At 37.3% G+C, this 15759-nt stretch overlaps 1 protein-coding gene across 11 annotated transcripts in view; it reads right to left on the reverse strand.

Moving 5' to 3' along the window:
• CADPS2 (calcium dependent secretion activator 2) overlaps positions 1 to 15759 on the reverse strand; it is a 375792-nt gene that overhangs the window by 69589 nt on the left and 290444 nt on the right. For 8 of the 11 annotated variants that reach the window (XM_087723665.1, XM_087723666.1, XM_087723671.1 and 5 more), the window contains exons 19-20: positions 5344 to 5485; positions 5091 to 5210 (exon numbers count right to left, since the gene is read on the reverse strand). In XM_087723665.1, the coding sequence (XP_087579791.1) occupies positions 5091 to 5210; positions 5344 to 5485 (262 nt within the window). The remainder of the gene's footprint in view (positions 1 to 5090; positions 5211 to 5343; positions 5486 to 15759) is intronic. The other 3 variants (XM_087723670.1, XM_087723673.1, XM_087723672.1) reach the window with 1 other exon arrangement.

Genomic DNA, 15759 nt, shown 5'->3' on the forward strand with positions numbered 1-15759 from the left:
ACAGAAGGTAATCTTCTCCGTAACATTACTTTATCCTTCTGAAAAATAATATTTCACCGTGTGTTGGAGCATGAGCAAACACCATTCTTAGAATCATTAAAGCAGCCATGTATTTTTCCAGTTTTTGTAGATGTTTATTACCTGTATTTATGAGCATACACAGCTAGGAAGGTGAACTGTGAAACATTTATTTTGAAGAAGTTACATATCCTTACTCTTATATCCACTTCATCTTTTCAAAGCTGAGCAGTTCCTGTTAATTCAATTTCTCTTCATGGTGCTAAGTTTTTAATTCCCTAATCATCTTCATCTTTCTCTGAACCTATTGCCATTTTTGTGATATTTAAAAACTGATACCCAAACTGGGCACAATATTTGAAATATGTTTTGCTCAAAAGCAGAATAAAATAGAATGAGATGATGAAAGGAATTAGGAGTGAACCTTGTGCCCCCCCCCATTAGATAACTCATTCCAATTCAATCAAAATCTCTTTCTTAACACAAACTTATAATTCAGCAAAATAAAGCTAAAAGTAAGATACATTACTTTTAGAGCAGGGGTGTCAAACTCGCGGCCCCCAGGCTGGTTGCATCACATGCTGACCCCACCACCGCCAAGTTTAGTGAAGGGGGGAAAAAGTCCCAATACATCACATGCTGCGAGAACATGAGTTTGACACCCCTGTTCTACAGCATTCCCACAATATATTAAGAAAATTATCCAACTGGGAAAAATTGTTTGTTTCCTGGATTTCTTCTTTAGGATAATGATATCATTTTTGTATTCATTCATCTCACCTTTACTCATTCTCCAGGATTTCTCAAATATGTTAATAATGTAAATTTCCATGAGTGAAATATATGTGACCCCGAAGATTTCATCTCACACAGAAGAAATATTATTCCTTATATTTTTAATCACAAGCTTGAAACCAGTTCTTCCATACTGCTCTTCATAATTGCATGACTGAACTCACACTTTTTTGTTGTAAAAGACTTAATCTTAACCAGTCAGTAGTGTGAAAAATAAGGTTTGGTACTCATGCAGAAAAGCCAAATGCATAGGTATAGAAGAGGTGGTACTTTGCTCAACAGTAGTAACTGTGAGAGGGATCTGGATGTCCTAATGGGCCACCACTTAAGTATGCCATCATGCTGCAGCTGCCAAAAAACCCAATGCAGTCGTAGGCTGAATTAACAGAAGGACTGCATCAAGATCATGAGAAGTGATAATACAGCTTTATATTGCATTAGTGAGGCCACACTTAGGATACCATGTCCAGTTTTGATTGCATGATACAAAAAAGATGTTGAGGCTCTAGAAAGAGTGCAGAGAAGAGGAACAAAGATAATAAAGGGTTGGAAGCAGGGGTGAAATCCAACAGGTTCTGACAGGTTCTGGAGAACCGGAAGCGGAAATTTTGAGGAGTTTGGAGAACCAGCAAATGTCACCTCTGGCTGGCCTAGAGTGTGATGGGAATGAAGATTTTGTAGTATCCCTCCCCTGCCACACCCACCAAGCCACGGCCACCAAACTACACATGGCCACTAAGTCATGCCCATAGAACCAGTAGTAAAAACATTTGAATTTCACCACTGGTTGGAGGGTAAACTATATTATGAACGGTTAAGGGAATCTCTGATATGTCTAGCCAAATGAAGAGACAGATTATGGGCAACATAGTTTTATTCCAGTATCTGAGGCAGACACAGAGAAGAGGGGGGTTGACTTATTCTCCAAAGCAACTGAGGGTAGGACAAGAAGCAATGGATGGAAATTCATTAAAGAGTGATCTAAACAGAAACGGGAGAAATTTCCTTACATTAAGAATTAATCAATGGAACAGTTTGCCTCCTGGGCTTGTGGGTGCTCTTTTCCTGGAGGTTTGTCTATTTCTTAGTTGGGCAGAGGAAAATCTATGCCAATAAAATTATTTCTACCATTTATTTTAATGTAAACAGTTCTTCATAATATTGCCAAATCTATTTTGGAGGTTTTTGAATATATCAAGCAACTTGTTTTCTTTTTGTACCAAAGGAGTTTTTTTCAAGAGGCAACTGGAGTTCCTTGGTTTTTTTTGAAGATGTTTCCCTTCTCATTCAAGAAGCTTTTACAGAACTGACTGAAAGGCGGGGAATGGAAGGATTTATATTCCTTGCAGATGTCTAGTCATTTGCATTCTTTTAAAAGTCATTGAAGCCACTTGAAGATTTATCTGTGCCCTCAGGATCACCTGAGTAATGCAAAAGGCTATGGAGCCTTCTTGGAACTTCTTAAAGAACTGTGCTGTAGACAGGAGAGGGATGATGTCTATCCCTCCCCTCTGTTGTGAGAGGGCTGTTCACTTTTGACATAGATAGCCCCTTTAACCCCTCTTTCAAACCAGGATCCTCTCTGTCCTCTCTGTCTGCAAGGAATAGAAATCCTTTCATTCCCCACCATCCAGTCAGAGCTGAAGAAGCTTCTTTAATGAGAAGTGAAAGTCCAATTGCCTCTTGGTTTTGGACAACCATGACCTGGATAACTGAGCATCTCCATAGACACTTGTTTTCCTTTTCTGTTTTATTTTTTTTAAATCCAACTTTATCCTTGAATTGCTATGTTCCAACCAGGGCTGCAATCTCAAAAGATCTGCACTATAACTATGAAATCATATTGACCTTTGTGTACTAAGAATTCAGGCTCATCTTTCCAATAAATATTTCCTGTGGATATAAAAGCCATATATTAGAAGTCAATGCATATTTGCAATTTTGAATGGCTTCATTAGCTTCATTGTTGTCTTATGAAAGTCTTAGAATGAGGCAAACATCAAGCATGGCATGAGAATTTTCATTGGCATGCTGTAACTCGAGGCAGAGATATTTTCTAACTATTTAATCAGAGTTCAAAAAAGATACAAGAATGTAAAAGAAGTTGCTTGCTTTGTAATTATGTTTACTGCTGCATAATTCACAGAATCCAGGAACAGGAATACTGAGAGGATAGTTCAAGATGATATATAGATTGAGCACTGATTTTTTTTTGGCAAGTTGTTTCCAAGAAGGGAAAGAGTATCAAAAATGTGCTGTAGACTACATCTTGACTCTGCTTGATAGCAACCTCCAATGCCTCATCCTCATTAGCTGCTGACGCTATCTCAAAATTAAACAACCAGAACCAACTTCTAGATTGACTGAGACATAACTATTACTCACAGGGAGCTGATATTTTGTTGTCTCTTGAACTGCAGACTGAGAATTCACTCTTTAGTATCTAAATCAGTGGAGTCAGAGAAATCTATAACTACTAGAGGAAAATTGCAACTGCTTTCAATGCTGCCCAAATCTTTATTTCAGTTGCTTTCTTCAAGTTTTCAATAGATAGGGAAATATGGTTTTAAGACTTTACATTATCATAAGTAATACAAGTACACAATTCTTACGTTCTATATTTTGCAAATATGCTTAATATCTTTAATTCAAAAGTTTATTTTTTATTTCACTTTTTAAACTTAGAACAATTATATAGGAAACAGAAATATTTGAAAGCAGAGTGTTAATATCTAATGTCATCTTCATCTAAACATAATATACTATAGATCCCATAAGTCATTCTCAGAAAATAAAAATGGGAACAGATGGAACTGTTTATTCAATGGTGTAGCCACTTTCTAAACTTCACCAGGTTGACCTTTGATAAATATTTTTGATCACCATGAAAAATAGCATAGTACTTCTGAATCAAATTGAAACATGGCAAAGGTTAAAGTCCCTCTACTTCACATTCAAGGATCCTGATCCAAATCAGCCCACCTATCTATTTATTTCAAATATTCATTTATACAATTGGTAATCTTATGAATGAAGGCTTGCTTTGTCTGTTCTTGAATTAAATATAAGAAAGCATGAAAATGTAAAATACAGTGATCTTCACCATAATGTTCTAATCAACCATGACCTCTTCATGAGTTCATTCTGTTTTGGACATTTTGTGTACTACTGGAAGTGCTGTAATTTCTAATTTTCCTTTCCTAGGCATGAATGGTTTTGTTATAGCTACATAAACAATAGAATCATCAATTACAGGGAGTGAAACAATACACAACAGAAAAAATACTGGTACCAGTAATTATATGTAAATGTAAAATACTGATTTTTTTAAAAAAAATGGTGGATACAGTACATTTAAATGACAGGTCTTAGTGAGTACAATGCTTCTGGATGCATCCAGGAAAGGTTTTTATGTTGGGATTGCCTTGTTTGAATCATACAACTGTGTAAACGTTGAGATTTTTTTTTTTACCTTTTAAATAGTCATCCCTTATTTTCCACCATTTCATATTCTCTCACAAAGAAATTAGTGAAAAAAAGAAACATTATAAAAATTGGACAATGCCCCTTGACTAGTACAAGTTTGGAAGTCTGTGGTGATACCAACAGTTTCTCTTCACATATTGCTAATTTTGTTCAGTTTACTGAATGCATTTTCCTAATCTAACATAATTGTAATGTATACAGTAATCATAAAGTTGCTCTTTAAAAATACAGAAAGCTATCTGATTCTGTTTTGTAAAAAAAAAGAGAGATGGAATCTCAGTTGGCTGCAGTTTAATTAGTTGGGAATTGAACTCTATTAATGCTGGAAGTGCCTTAATAAAAGAAGACTATAAAAGTCTTATAAAAATAATACAACCAATAGCTACTGAAATTATTTGGCACATGCAGTGGATTAGTAACAACACGCCAAAACACAAAGAGCTATTGACATTAAAAAAAAACAACATACTTGAGTACAATAATTTAAAGTGCTTCCACACTGCTTATTAACTAAATAAGAGCAATTATGTAATTAAGGGGATGACTGCTAAGTGTATCACAACAAACCTTTGCCTAGTTAATTTTAAGTAATATCCTACTGAGATCTTATACACCAAAAAGCACAATCCAACGACATTCCATGCTTGGCTGTCAACCAAAAAAACTCTAATTTCCAATCCAATGATCACAAACACCATGCGGTCCAAATGCAGCTGTACAACATGACACTAGCAAGGCCATGCAGAGCTGAGACATATACAGACACTCAAAGTTCAGTCAAGAATACACACGTGGAGTCATATAAAGAAGCCATCCATGTTGGTGTAGAAAAACTAGGTATCTGTGGAAGATTAAGAGGCAAACTTGGAACTTTTGGAAGAGCTACATTGGGAAGACTGTTGGTGATGGTCCTGTGAAGAAATAAACAGTGCATGGAGACCATAAAAATAATATATAAAAACTAACGTTGAGGAGAATAGCAAACCAAAGTGAGAATAAAGATATTATAGGTGCAGTTGGTGTAGGCTTTCTAGAAACACTTACTTGACAGGCTGCCATGATTCCTGTTCAAGACCTCTGTGAAGGGACTGGGCAATGGATGATTCCATGAGATCAATGTAGCGGATGACCAAGGGAACAAAAAGCTCCTGCAAATGCTTGTGAAACTTTCCATTGCACAAAAGTGCTTGAAAAACAAAACAAAAACAGTGCAAATAGTTGTGATTACTTCTTTCACATTTATACAGGCTTAAGATAAAAAAAGGTAATGTTTCGTAAAAACTGTCATGGGTAAACTAAACATAATCAAAACTGGATTTAATGGCTAAGCACTTCTTAAAGAATGCATGTCTATGCACAGCTGAGAGAAAACAAATTCATTTCAACAAAACCTTGCTGTAAACATGAGTAGGATTATACATCTGTAGATCAATGACAGTAATAAGCTATGTTTTCAAAATAAAAGAGTCCTTAAAAAACCCCCTCCAAAACATAAAACTATCTGGAGATGAAATGTAATCCAATTCAAAAACAAATTTAAAAATGGAACATTAATTTGGAATTTGAAGATAGTTTTGAAGTGAGATGCAAATATTTAAATATTATACTTTATGTTTCTACCTAGAACATTTGTGCAGACAAAGGAAATTCAGATGTAAGTACTTAATTATTAATATATTATTAATATAATAATATATTAATCTTAATATATTATTTTCATATAGCTATATGGGTAAGTAAAGAAACACAAATATATTACAAGATCAGGGAAAAAACTGAAGAGAGGAAAAACAGCTATAGAAAGTGACTTAAAAAAAATGAAGTAGTTATTTATTTATTAAATTTATATTGCATCCCATCAAAATCTTGTGACTCTGGGTACATGCAAAAAATCCAAGAAATAATAAAATAATATTACAACATCGTCATAATCCCTGGAAACTAAAATTCAAATCAAGCCATATATGTTGGGTTCTACTAAGATGACCTCAACGATTGAAAAAAAGTCTTGTATTCGAAGCTTTTAAGAATGCTAAGTCTCCATCTTGAAGAATGCTGTTCCATAGAGCAGATGCTGCAACTTTGTGGGTTCCTTTATTTGGCATTGTTTCAGAGAAGCAACTTTCTACACCCACCATGTCAAATCTGGTGGGAAAGGCAGGTATAATTGGGGAACAATGATTCCATAAATAATCTGGCCTTGTGGAGTTTTATAGTAACCACTAGCATCTTGAATTGTACCCATAAACCTACTGGAGCCAGTGTAGTCCATGAAACAGAGGTATCACATGGGCATACCATGGTTCATAATATTATGAACCAGTTAAGGCTTTCAAATGCTCTTCATGGGCAGCTTATTGCGAATCCAACTGGGAAGTGGCTAAGGCAAGAGTAATTGGGAATAGAACTTCCCATTCTAAGAAGTAGAATTGGAGAACAAGATGAAGATGTGTGAAACTCTACGGGCCATCACTGCCAGTTGCTCTCTGAGTAGGACATTATGCAGTGACTATCTGAGGGAAGAACAGTCCATTCTGAGTCAAAAATGAAATATCCACAAGTTATCTCATTGTGTTATTGTACTATTGAGTCAAAGCCTGTTTTCCCCATCCAGACCTCTAGAACCTCGTGGCACTGGGAAAGAACTCTTAATGGAACCAAGACAGAAATTTACAGCTGAATATCATCAGTCTACTGACCATACATATCTTCGTTTCAATAGACTGCCTCGCTCAATAGTTCCATGTAGATGTTAAATAAAAGAGGGAGAGAATCAGGATATCAATTGTGACTGGAACCAGATCTGGAGGAGTGAGGAGAACCACCAAAAAATACTGCCTGACACATTCCAGGACCTGAACTGGTCCCAAAGAATACCATGTTTGATAGTATCAAATATGTCTGAGAGATCTAGCAATTCCAGAACAGAAGCACTACCTTAGTTCTGTGCCTATCAGAGGCAATCCACAAGCACAATCAATGCACTTTTGGTATTATCACCCAGGATGAAACCTGAGTGAAAAAACTCTAGATAATCCTCTTTCTCCAGGACCTTTGAAGGTGTAAGCCTGCCACGCCACCCTCTCCATGGCTTTTCCCAAAAAGGGAAGGGAAAAGAAGGTTGGAGACCTGGTGAAATTTCTCCAGGTATTTGCATCTACTAAATGCGTCTTAAGGAGAGTTAAGCCCACTTCTTCCTTCAAAGCAAATTTTCTCAGAGAAGCATTTACTGCTGCATGGGTTCAACCACATTGTATCTTAGGAGGCCTTGACAGACAGGTGAAATGTGGATCTAAAACACAGGAAGCATAATCCATAAGGGTGAAGGTTTGTTCTCAAACTTGTGGGTTGTTCTGAATGTTTCATTACCAGGCTAGGTAACATCAGTGAGCCGTGATGGGTCTTGTGATAAAAAGATTACATCAGGTCAGGCTCACTGGGAGCCCCACACCAGCAATTCACCTCCCAATGTCCCTGACCTGATGTAATCTCCTTATCAAAAGACCCATCACAAGAATCACAGCTGACCCAACACAAGACCCTCACTGGACACACCCACACCTAAAGCCCTTATAAACAGAAGAACATCTCCTAAACTCTGCTGAAGATGTTACCTAGCCTGGTAATGAAATGTTTGAAAACCAACCTACAAGCTGGGAGAATGAACCTACATCAGAGCTACAGATATTTGCCATTATTGAACAGCACCATTCATAGCCTGAACAACCCTATCCATTTCCTCAGGACTAACAGTTTAAATCCCTCCCAGGCAAGCAAGATTATCCCTTAACTTTCTCCATAGAACCTGCTTAGTTGTCTACTCTTTAAAGCAGGGCAGGTCAGAAAATAAATTCAATTTTGATTGGAACTATATTAAGGTAGGCTCTAGGAACAAAATTTTGAAAAGCTATGTTTTTCTTTTCCTCTCTTTTATGTTATTATATCTCCATAGTTTCTCTAAGATCATCTCCTTGGCTCTTTATAACAGCAGAATCCAATTCCAATCAAATCCTAATAACTGCAGCTGACAGATATCTGCCTTTGAAACTTTTCATGCAATGCCACCAGAGTTCCTGCAGGGGCTCCCAATTTAAGGAGCACCGAATCACTAAACAAAGACTAACAGCCAGTTATCTGCATAGGAGATAATAGCAGAAAAATAATCAGTTTATTGCTTTTATCACCATATGGCAGTCCTTAACAAAGGACTGAATCTCTGCTTAGCTAGTCCTACCCTTTGTCTTTTTCCAGCAGTGGTATAGATGTCTCTTGTATAATTTCATCTCCTGGAATTATTTATTCATTTTAGAAAATTTATATTGCTGCCTACTCGCTTATGTTGACTCAAGGCAGCTTACATAAATATATTCCTCCATAAATCAGGGGCTTTCTGAAATCTATGAACACAGAAAATCCACACAGATATGATCCAGTCCAAGACCTCTGCAAACTGCTCATTCCAAATAGTTATTGGGGCTTTGGTTGAACCACACTTCAGACTTTCAGGATTAACTCAAGTTCTCTCCACAGTCCTGCTGGAACAAGTAGACGCCTGAGTGAACTATTCAAACAAGCCTTCTTCCTGTGGTGAGGAGCAAGGACAGAAAACTGCAAGGCCAATAGAGAATAATCGTTTCATGACAAGAGATTGAAGGTAATATAAATTAATAATAGATCAATGATGGATAACCTTTTCCAGACCGAGTGACCAAAGCTTGCACACGCAGCCCCAAAATGCAATGCGTGCATGCCCCCACATGTCCGCCCCCCACATGTGCCCCCGCATGCGTGGCAGAAACCTGAAGACCATCTGGCTGGCAGGAAGCACATGTGCATGCACGGCGGAGCTGAGCTGGGGAGACGGCTCGCATGTCCACAGAGAGGGCGCTGCATGCCACCTCTGGCACGTGTGCCATAGGTTTGTCATCACGATAATATATCATGTTACCATTCCCCTAAGGCAAAAAATAGATCTACAGGTAGCCTGGCTTACTAAATGCCTTGTTTAGTGACAGTTCAAACATATAACATACAGCAAAAGTAGATTTATGACTGGGTGTCAAAACTGCAGCCATTGTAGCATCCCCACAGTTACATGCTTGCAATTCATACACTTTGCATCTAGCCCACATTTACAATGACAGAAACTGTGATCATGTGTTCACCATTTTGCAACCTTCAGAGTCAGCTTCCAACAATCAAAGTCAGTGGGAAAACAGGCAGTAAATCACAAATTGCGGTCATGTGATGTTGCACTTAACAACCACAGGTAGTGTGCTTAACAACTGCAGTGGAACAGATGTCATTAAGTGTGTGTATCTGGGGTGAGTGTGTCATGTGATGTTTCACTTATCCACTATACTGCTTAAGGATTGAATTGTGATTATTAAGTGAGGACTGCCTCTAGTGTGTTTTGGACTGCTGCCATGAACGTCTGAGCTGTCTGCGAAACCAGGACCAGAGAAAGCAGAATTGAAATCTCTTAGGATCATAAGACTGGAGAGCTCTGTTGTCACCTCAGCCATATCTATGCAGCAGGAAGCAATAAGAGTAGCACACTCATCTGATCCCTAAAACACAGTTTCTCAGATAAAATCTCACCTCAAGTTATCTGTACAATCATCTTCTTGGAAGTCAGCAGAATCTGACAAATAACAATAGCCATTCCACCATCCTTGCCCCAGAATCATGGCCCATACCATACACCAAACTCATTGTCCAGACAGGTTTTGGTAATTCATAACAGGCTGGCTTTCTTATTCACAATTAAATCACAAACAGGCAAGCTTTATTACAGATCAACATTGCATTAGGCAACAACAAAGACAAGGCAAACAAAGACCTTGATGTTTTGAAGACCAAGCACTGGTTACTTAGTGGAATGAGGACGACTGAAATGCAGAATCATTTCAATCACCCACTTTATCTTCTCATGTCTGTTACCACTCAAATATTATCCTGAATGTTACATTTCTCTGATGCCCTTCCTCCATTAAGCTAAAGACCATCCAAACAGACCAACACATTCGTCCAAGCAGCCAGATGATCTGAAGCTTCACTTAATACCTTGGTTCCAACCTGGCATCTGCCTATCCTCTCCCCAACATCCAGATCCATTCACAGAAACTTCTCCCCTCCTTCCCATTTCCTTCTCTGGACAGGCTGCAAGGAAGAAAAACATGTTCTAATTAATCAGGAAAGACAGGAAAAACTGGTGCTGGATTGATGATCCAAAATCATATTACACAGTCAAAGAGATCTATCCTAAGACCTTTATATCAGCTTTTCCCAACTTGGTGATCTCTAGGTTTCTGGAGTAGAGAGGTCACATCAGCTAAGATAGTTATATGATATCTTAAAATATTGTCACTGAGCATGAAAATTCAGCAACCTGGAAGGCGAGATTCCATACATGCTACTTTCACCTTAAGCAACTAGCATAGCAGTAGCATGCTTACTTGACCAGACAACTAACTCTTGGAATAAAGAGAAGAAAGGAGAAAGGAAGGAATTAAGGAGAATGCATTGGTTCCCCAACTGTAGCACTACAATCCTCTGATATTCATTCACTGTATTCAGGGGGATTTATTATTAAAGATGTTAGGATTGCAATCAATGATTCATTCCACTGAAATTATGGTTAAAATGAAAAGCAGCTACTGTGTTATATATAGGCTACTGATGACTTTTTAGCATCAACATGGAATTCTAGTTAAATTGCATTTGTACTTAAGCTGCAAAGTGGGGAACAGAATCAGCCATAGTAATTCAGACTGAGTTCATTAGTACCACTGGCAAAGAAATCAAGTTTATCAAGGCACCTGAATTAGATTCAGATGACTTTTCTTCAGGTACTACAGATGGTTGTTCTTATACATGTCTTAAACACAAGCAACTACCCATCGTTTTTGTTGTTGGTGTTCTATCATTTTTGGTACTCCCCCTCCCCCAATCTAACCCTTCCATTAGTTCCACAGCAGCTCTTGAACCAAGACCCAAAGAAAACATATCTTAGGTAAAATATGCAGCACACATATGCAGCTCACACCTGCAACTCCTTTACTTGTTTTTCTAGCTTGACTAATGGAGTTATCCTCTGGCCTTCTACTCAACAACTTTAATTAGAGTGTTAACTCACCATCATTAATATAGTGATAGGATTCTGTGTGATTATATATGTTTATCACATATAACTAAGTCTTTCAAAGGTCACATTAATAAAACAGCCTTCTTATATCAGTACTTTAGGTAAAAAAGTTTCCCATCGCAGTTTTCCTGATAGTATAATAAAAATTTCTTCTTAAAATATTTCCAGATTTGCAAAATAGAAGAATTTCGCAGTTGATTTACTGGCAGAAAATAGTAAGAGGAAATTAGTATTAGGTATGCCTTATGTATGTCCTTACTGCCAGTTAACAAAATAGGCAACAGAGATGCAAAAAACTATGTTTAACATTTGGAAAATAAATTAAAGTTATGTTCCAAAGGCCAAAGGTTTGAGTCTGTGACACCCAACTCCTTCAAAAACAATAGATCACAGCTTTTACAGGTAATGCAAAACATTATTGATTTAAGATAGACAACCCATAGAGTCACTACAAATAACAAGAAGCTTGCTTGGTCAAATTTCCACATTAGGATTCAGGGAAAGGGAGTAACTGCAGGAAGGCCTATATGCCATGTTATCAGTTATCATTCCGCATTGTCCTTCTAGAGACCTAACACATTAGTGAGGTCTTTCAAGGTATCATAATTTGAACTATCTGGAAAGATGTAATGTGCACAGAGGGAATTACTATGACCTAGGCAATGGGGACTGGTGAGTGATGAAACATGTGTCAGGATATCAAAACTTTGAATCCGCTCAAAATGTTGGGATGAAAATATAGAAGGGGCAGATTTGCATAGAGATAAATAGTTACTGGAAAGTACCTTGAGCTTCCTGAATATTTTGTGAAATGCTCTGTGATAACCTTTTTCCTTGGAGGAATTTGCTTTAATCAAGCCTCCTGGGCACATGTTGCTGTTAAGACATGGTTCTAGGGAATAAAACAGGTAGCTAAAAGCTAAATATAAATAAGCTAAAATATTGCTCACATAAGCAACATAAGGATTGCTCTGTGAAAATTCTTTCAAAAAGGTATTTTTCAATATGAAAGAACATATATGAAGTGCCTCTCTTCAAATAATTGAAGTAGCCATGGTTTTTTCCAAGTTATGTAGAAAGATGTGGCTGCTTTTATTCAAAAGAGATTAGGTCTGCGACTAAAAAGCTGTTTGATTATTTTCATCTAATTTCCATGTATTTTGGTGTGCTGAAAACAAATAAAATATTGAAAAAACTCCTAGATGTCATGATTTGCCACAACATGCAAAATTGTCTTCAAATTTATCAATTTTTTAAAATTTTTGGTATTTTTTTTATATTATGGGTTTTTAACCCAAATTTAAAGTCAAAATTACTATTAATTAATTCACATAAGTGCATTTAAGATATAAAATGCCAAAAAACCCTTAAAGGGTTTGTCCGAGTTATGTAAAAAAATATAGCACTGTAAATCTGATGGTCAGCAATATATACATAAGCTAAGCAAGTTTTAAGTCTGTGCTTCTAATGGTAGAAGGGGTTAATTTTTCCTGAAGAATCCAGTGGGAGGGAGACACAGGGCAGATAGCAACATCTTCAGTCAGTGCAGGGAGCATGCCCAGCACTGTGATATTTCGTCTACAGACACAGAGTTGCTCTCTCCTGCATGCCACACTTGTGCACAAATCATCATCAGGTTCTTGGTTCTAGGCTGTTCACACTTTTTCATCGCAATTCATGTTAGCTCGTCATTCTTCAACCGTTATGTTATGGCTCCATGAAAGTGTATTAATTCACCAAACAGTTTATTGTTTCATCTGTGGTGAATATACAGTTTGAAGCAACAGCAGAATATTGCAGAATTTGTGAAAAAAGTATGCTTTGCATACTTTGGACTAAAAATTGGAGATCAAGATAAAGTTTGGGCGCCTCATAAAGTGTGCAAACGGTGTGTTGAGTACCTCTGAAACTGGTTCAAGGGTAAGAAAAAATCTTTCTGTTATGGCGAGACAAAAGAACCATAGTGATGATTATTACTTTTGTTCATGTGATGTGAAATGGTTTAATTCCAAATGGAAGCATTCCATTTCATACCCCAATATTCACTCAGCAATTCGTCCCATCCCCCATGGCACAGATATACCAGTACCCAAGCCCCCTGCTACCTTGGAAGACATACCTAGCTCCGATGAAGGTGAAGTCATACCTGAACTAGATGATCAATCAAGTTCTGACTTTGAAGATGATACAAGACCAAAATTGTTTTCTCAGGAGGAGATGAATGATTTGGTAAGAGACTTGAATCTTCCCAAAGATGCCACTGAGTTACTCGGATCAAGGCTGAAAAGCAGGAATTTATTGTTGCCAGGAGTGTCATCTTCATGGTTCAGACATCGTGAAAAGGAGTTTGTTCCTTACTTCGCCCAGGAAGACAAGTTGGTTTATTGCATCGATGTCGAAGGTCTGATGGGTCAATTTAAAATCCAATATGATTCATATGGCATCCTTTTATAGATTCTTCAAAAAAGAAGTCTCAAAGCAGTTTTACTCCACAATGGTTTTTACGCTTCCATACCTATAGGTCATTCTGTATACTTGAAGGAAACCTATGAGAACTTGGAATTGGTTATTTGTAAACTTAAATATGAAGACCATGGTTGGCAAGTGTGTGGGGACTTGAAGGTCTTGTGCATGCTGCTCGGGCAACAAGCTGGGTATACCAAATACCTTTGTTTTCTATGTCAATGGGACAGTTGAGACTGACAAAATCACTGGATCAAGAAGAGTTGGCAGCCGAGGGTACTAACAGTTGATGAAAAAAAGTCCTCCGAGAACCTTCCCATAAAGTTCTTCTACCACCTCTCCACATAAAATTGGGATTGATGAAGCAATTCATAAAATCACTTCCAAGAGATGGAGAATGCTTCAAATACTTGGTCACCAAGTTTCCATGCCTGTCGAAGGCAAAATTGAAGGAAGGTGTGTTCATTGGATCAGACATTAGAAGGCTTATAGTTGATCAAGAGTTTGTCAATACCATGATGGATCCTCAAAAAGAAGGGTGGATTGCATTTAAAGAAGTCGTACAGAAATTTTTAGGCAATAACAAAGATCCTCACTACAAAAAAATTGTCAGAAAAATGCTGAAAGCATTTCAAGCTTTAGGTTGCCTGATGAGTTTGAAAGTGCATTTCCTCCAATCCCACCTTGACTACTTTCCTGAAAATTTGGGAGCTGTGAGTGAGGAACAAGGTGAACGATTCTACCAAGACATTAAAGAGATGGAAAGGAGATACCAGGGAAAATGGAGCGTTACAATGATGGCAGACTACTGTTGGATGCTTCAGAGAGACATTCGAGATGCTACTCACAAGCGTAAATGCACCAAGAGGAGCCTCACAAGGAAGAAGAATCGAGTTTAGTGTTTGTAGGTGAGCTCATTTCAGTTCAAAAAAGGATTTTCATGAAAATATTGTCATAAAACTTTAATTTTATAAGGCTATTTCCATTTATTTTGAGGTATTGCCTTATTTAATATAGTTACCTAAATTGTCAGGAAATGTGATGTCCTATGACAAAATGGAGGTCATTTTTGGATTCAGCGCACCAAAAAACATAAAGATTACGTGGAATAACCAAAAGAGCTCTCAAAAAAAAATTTTTTTGCAGACCTGTGATACATGTTCTTTTGTATTTTACATCACAGTCAAATGGTATCTATCTTTATATTTAATCTAATCCTTAATGCCAGCTCACAAGTTACTCTCTCTTTTTCAAGAACACCATTCACTTTTCTTCAGGGCAGTTGGAATTGTTAAACATTTCCAATGTTAAATTTTTTAGCATGAGTCTGGGCTATTTTCCAGAAAATGATCTCATGGATCTCTTAAATAAGACATTGTGAGCAATAATGACAATAAGTGGGTTATCTCAGAGTATGTTAAATAATGCTTTGTTTGTATGAATCAGAATCTTTAAGAATGTGGCTGTTCAAATATTAAAATTAGCAATCCAGGTGGTTTGAATTTTAAAGTAGCGACAAATGGGAATTTATTTGTTTATTTATTTAGTATATATAGCAAGTTGTACATTGACTAGCAGATATATGTTAATATCAGGGGTGAAATTCAGCAGGTTCTGATAGGTTTTGTAGAACCGGTAGTGGACATTTTGAATAGTTCAGAGAACAGGCAAATACGACCCCAGAGTGGGGTGGGAATGGAGATTTTGCAGTATCCTTCCACTGCAACGCCCACCAAGCCAGGCCCACAGAACCGGTAGTTTAAAAAAATGAATTTCACCAATGATTAACATGTATGGAATGTAAAGCTCCTCGTGGTGCACTCTGGATAGAGTGACAGCATGAACTAAAT

This window comes from Thamnophis sirtalis, unplaced genomic scaffold (genome assembly GCF_051295495.1).
Source record: "Thamnophis sirtalis isolate CommonGarterSnake01/CBP01778 unplaced genomic scaffold, rThaSir2_p1.2 scaffold_9, whole genome shotgun sequence".
NCBI lineage: Eukaryota > Metazoa > Chordata > Lepidosauria > Squamata > Natricidae > Thamnophis > Thamnophis sirtalis.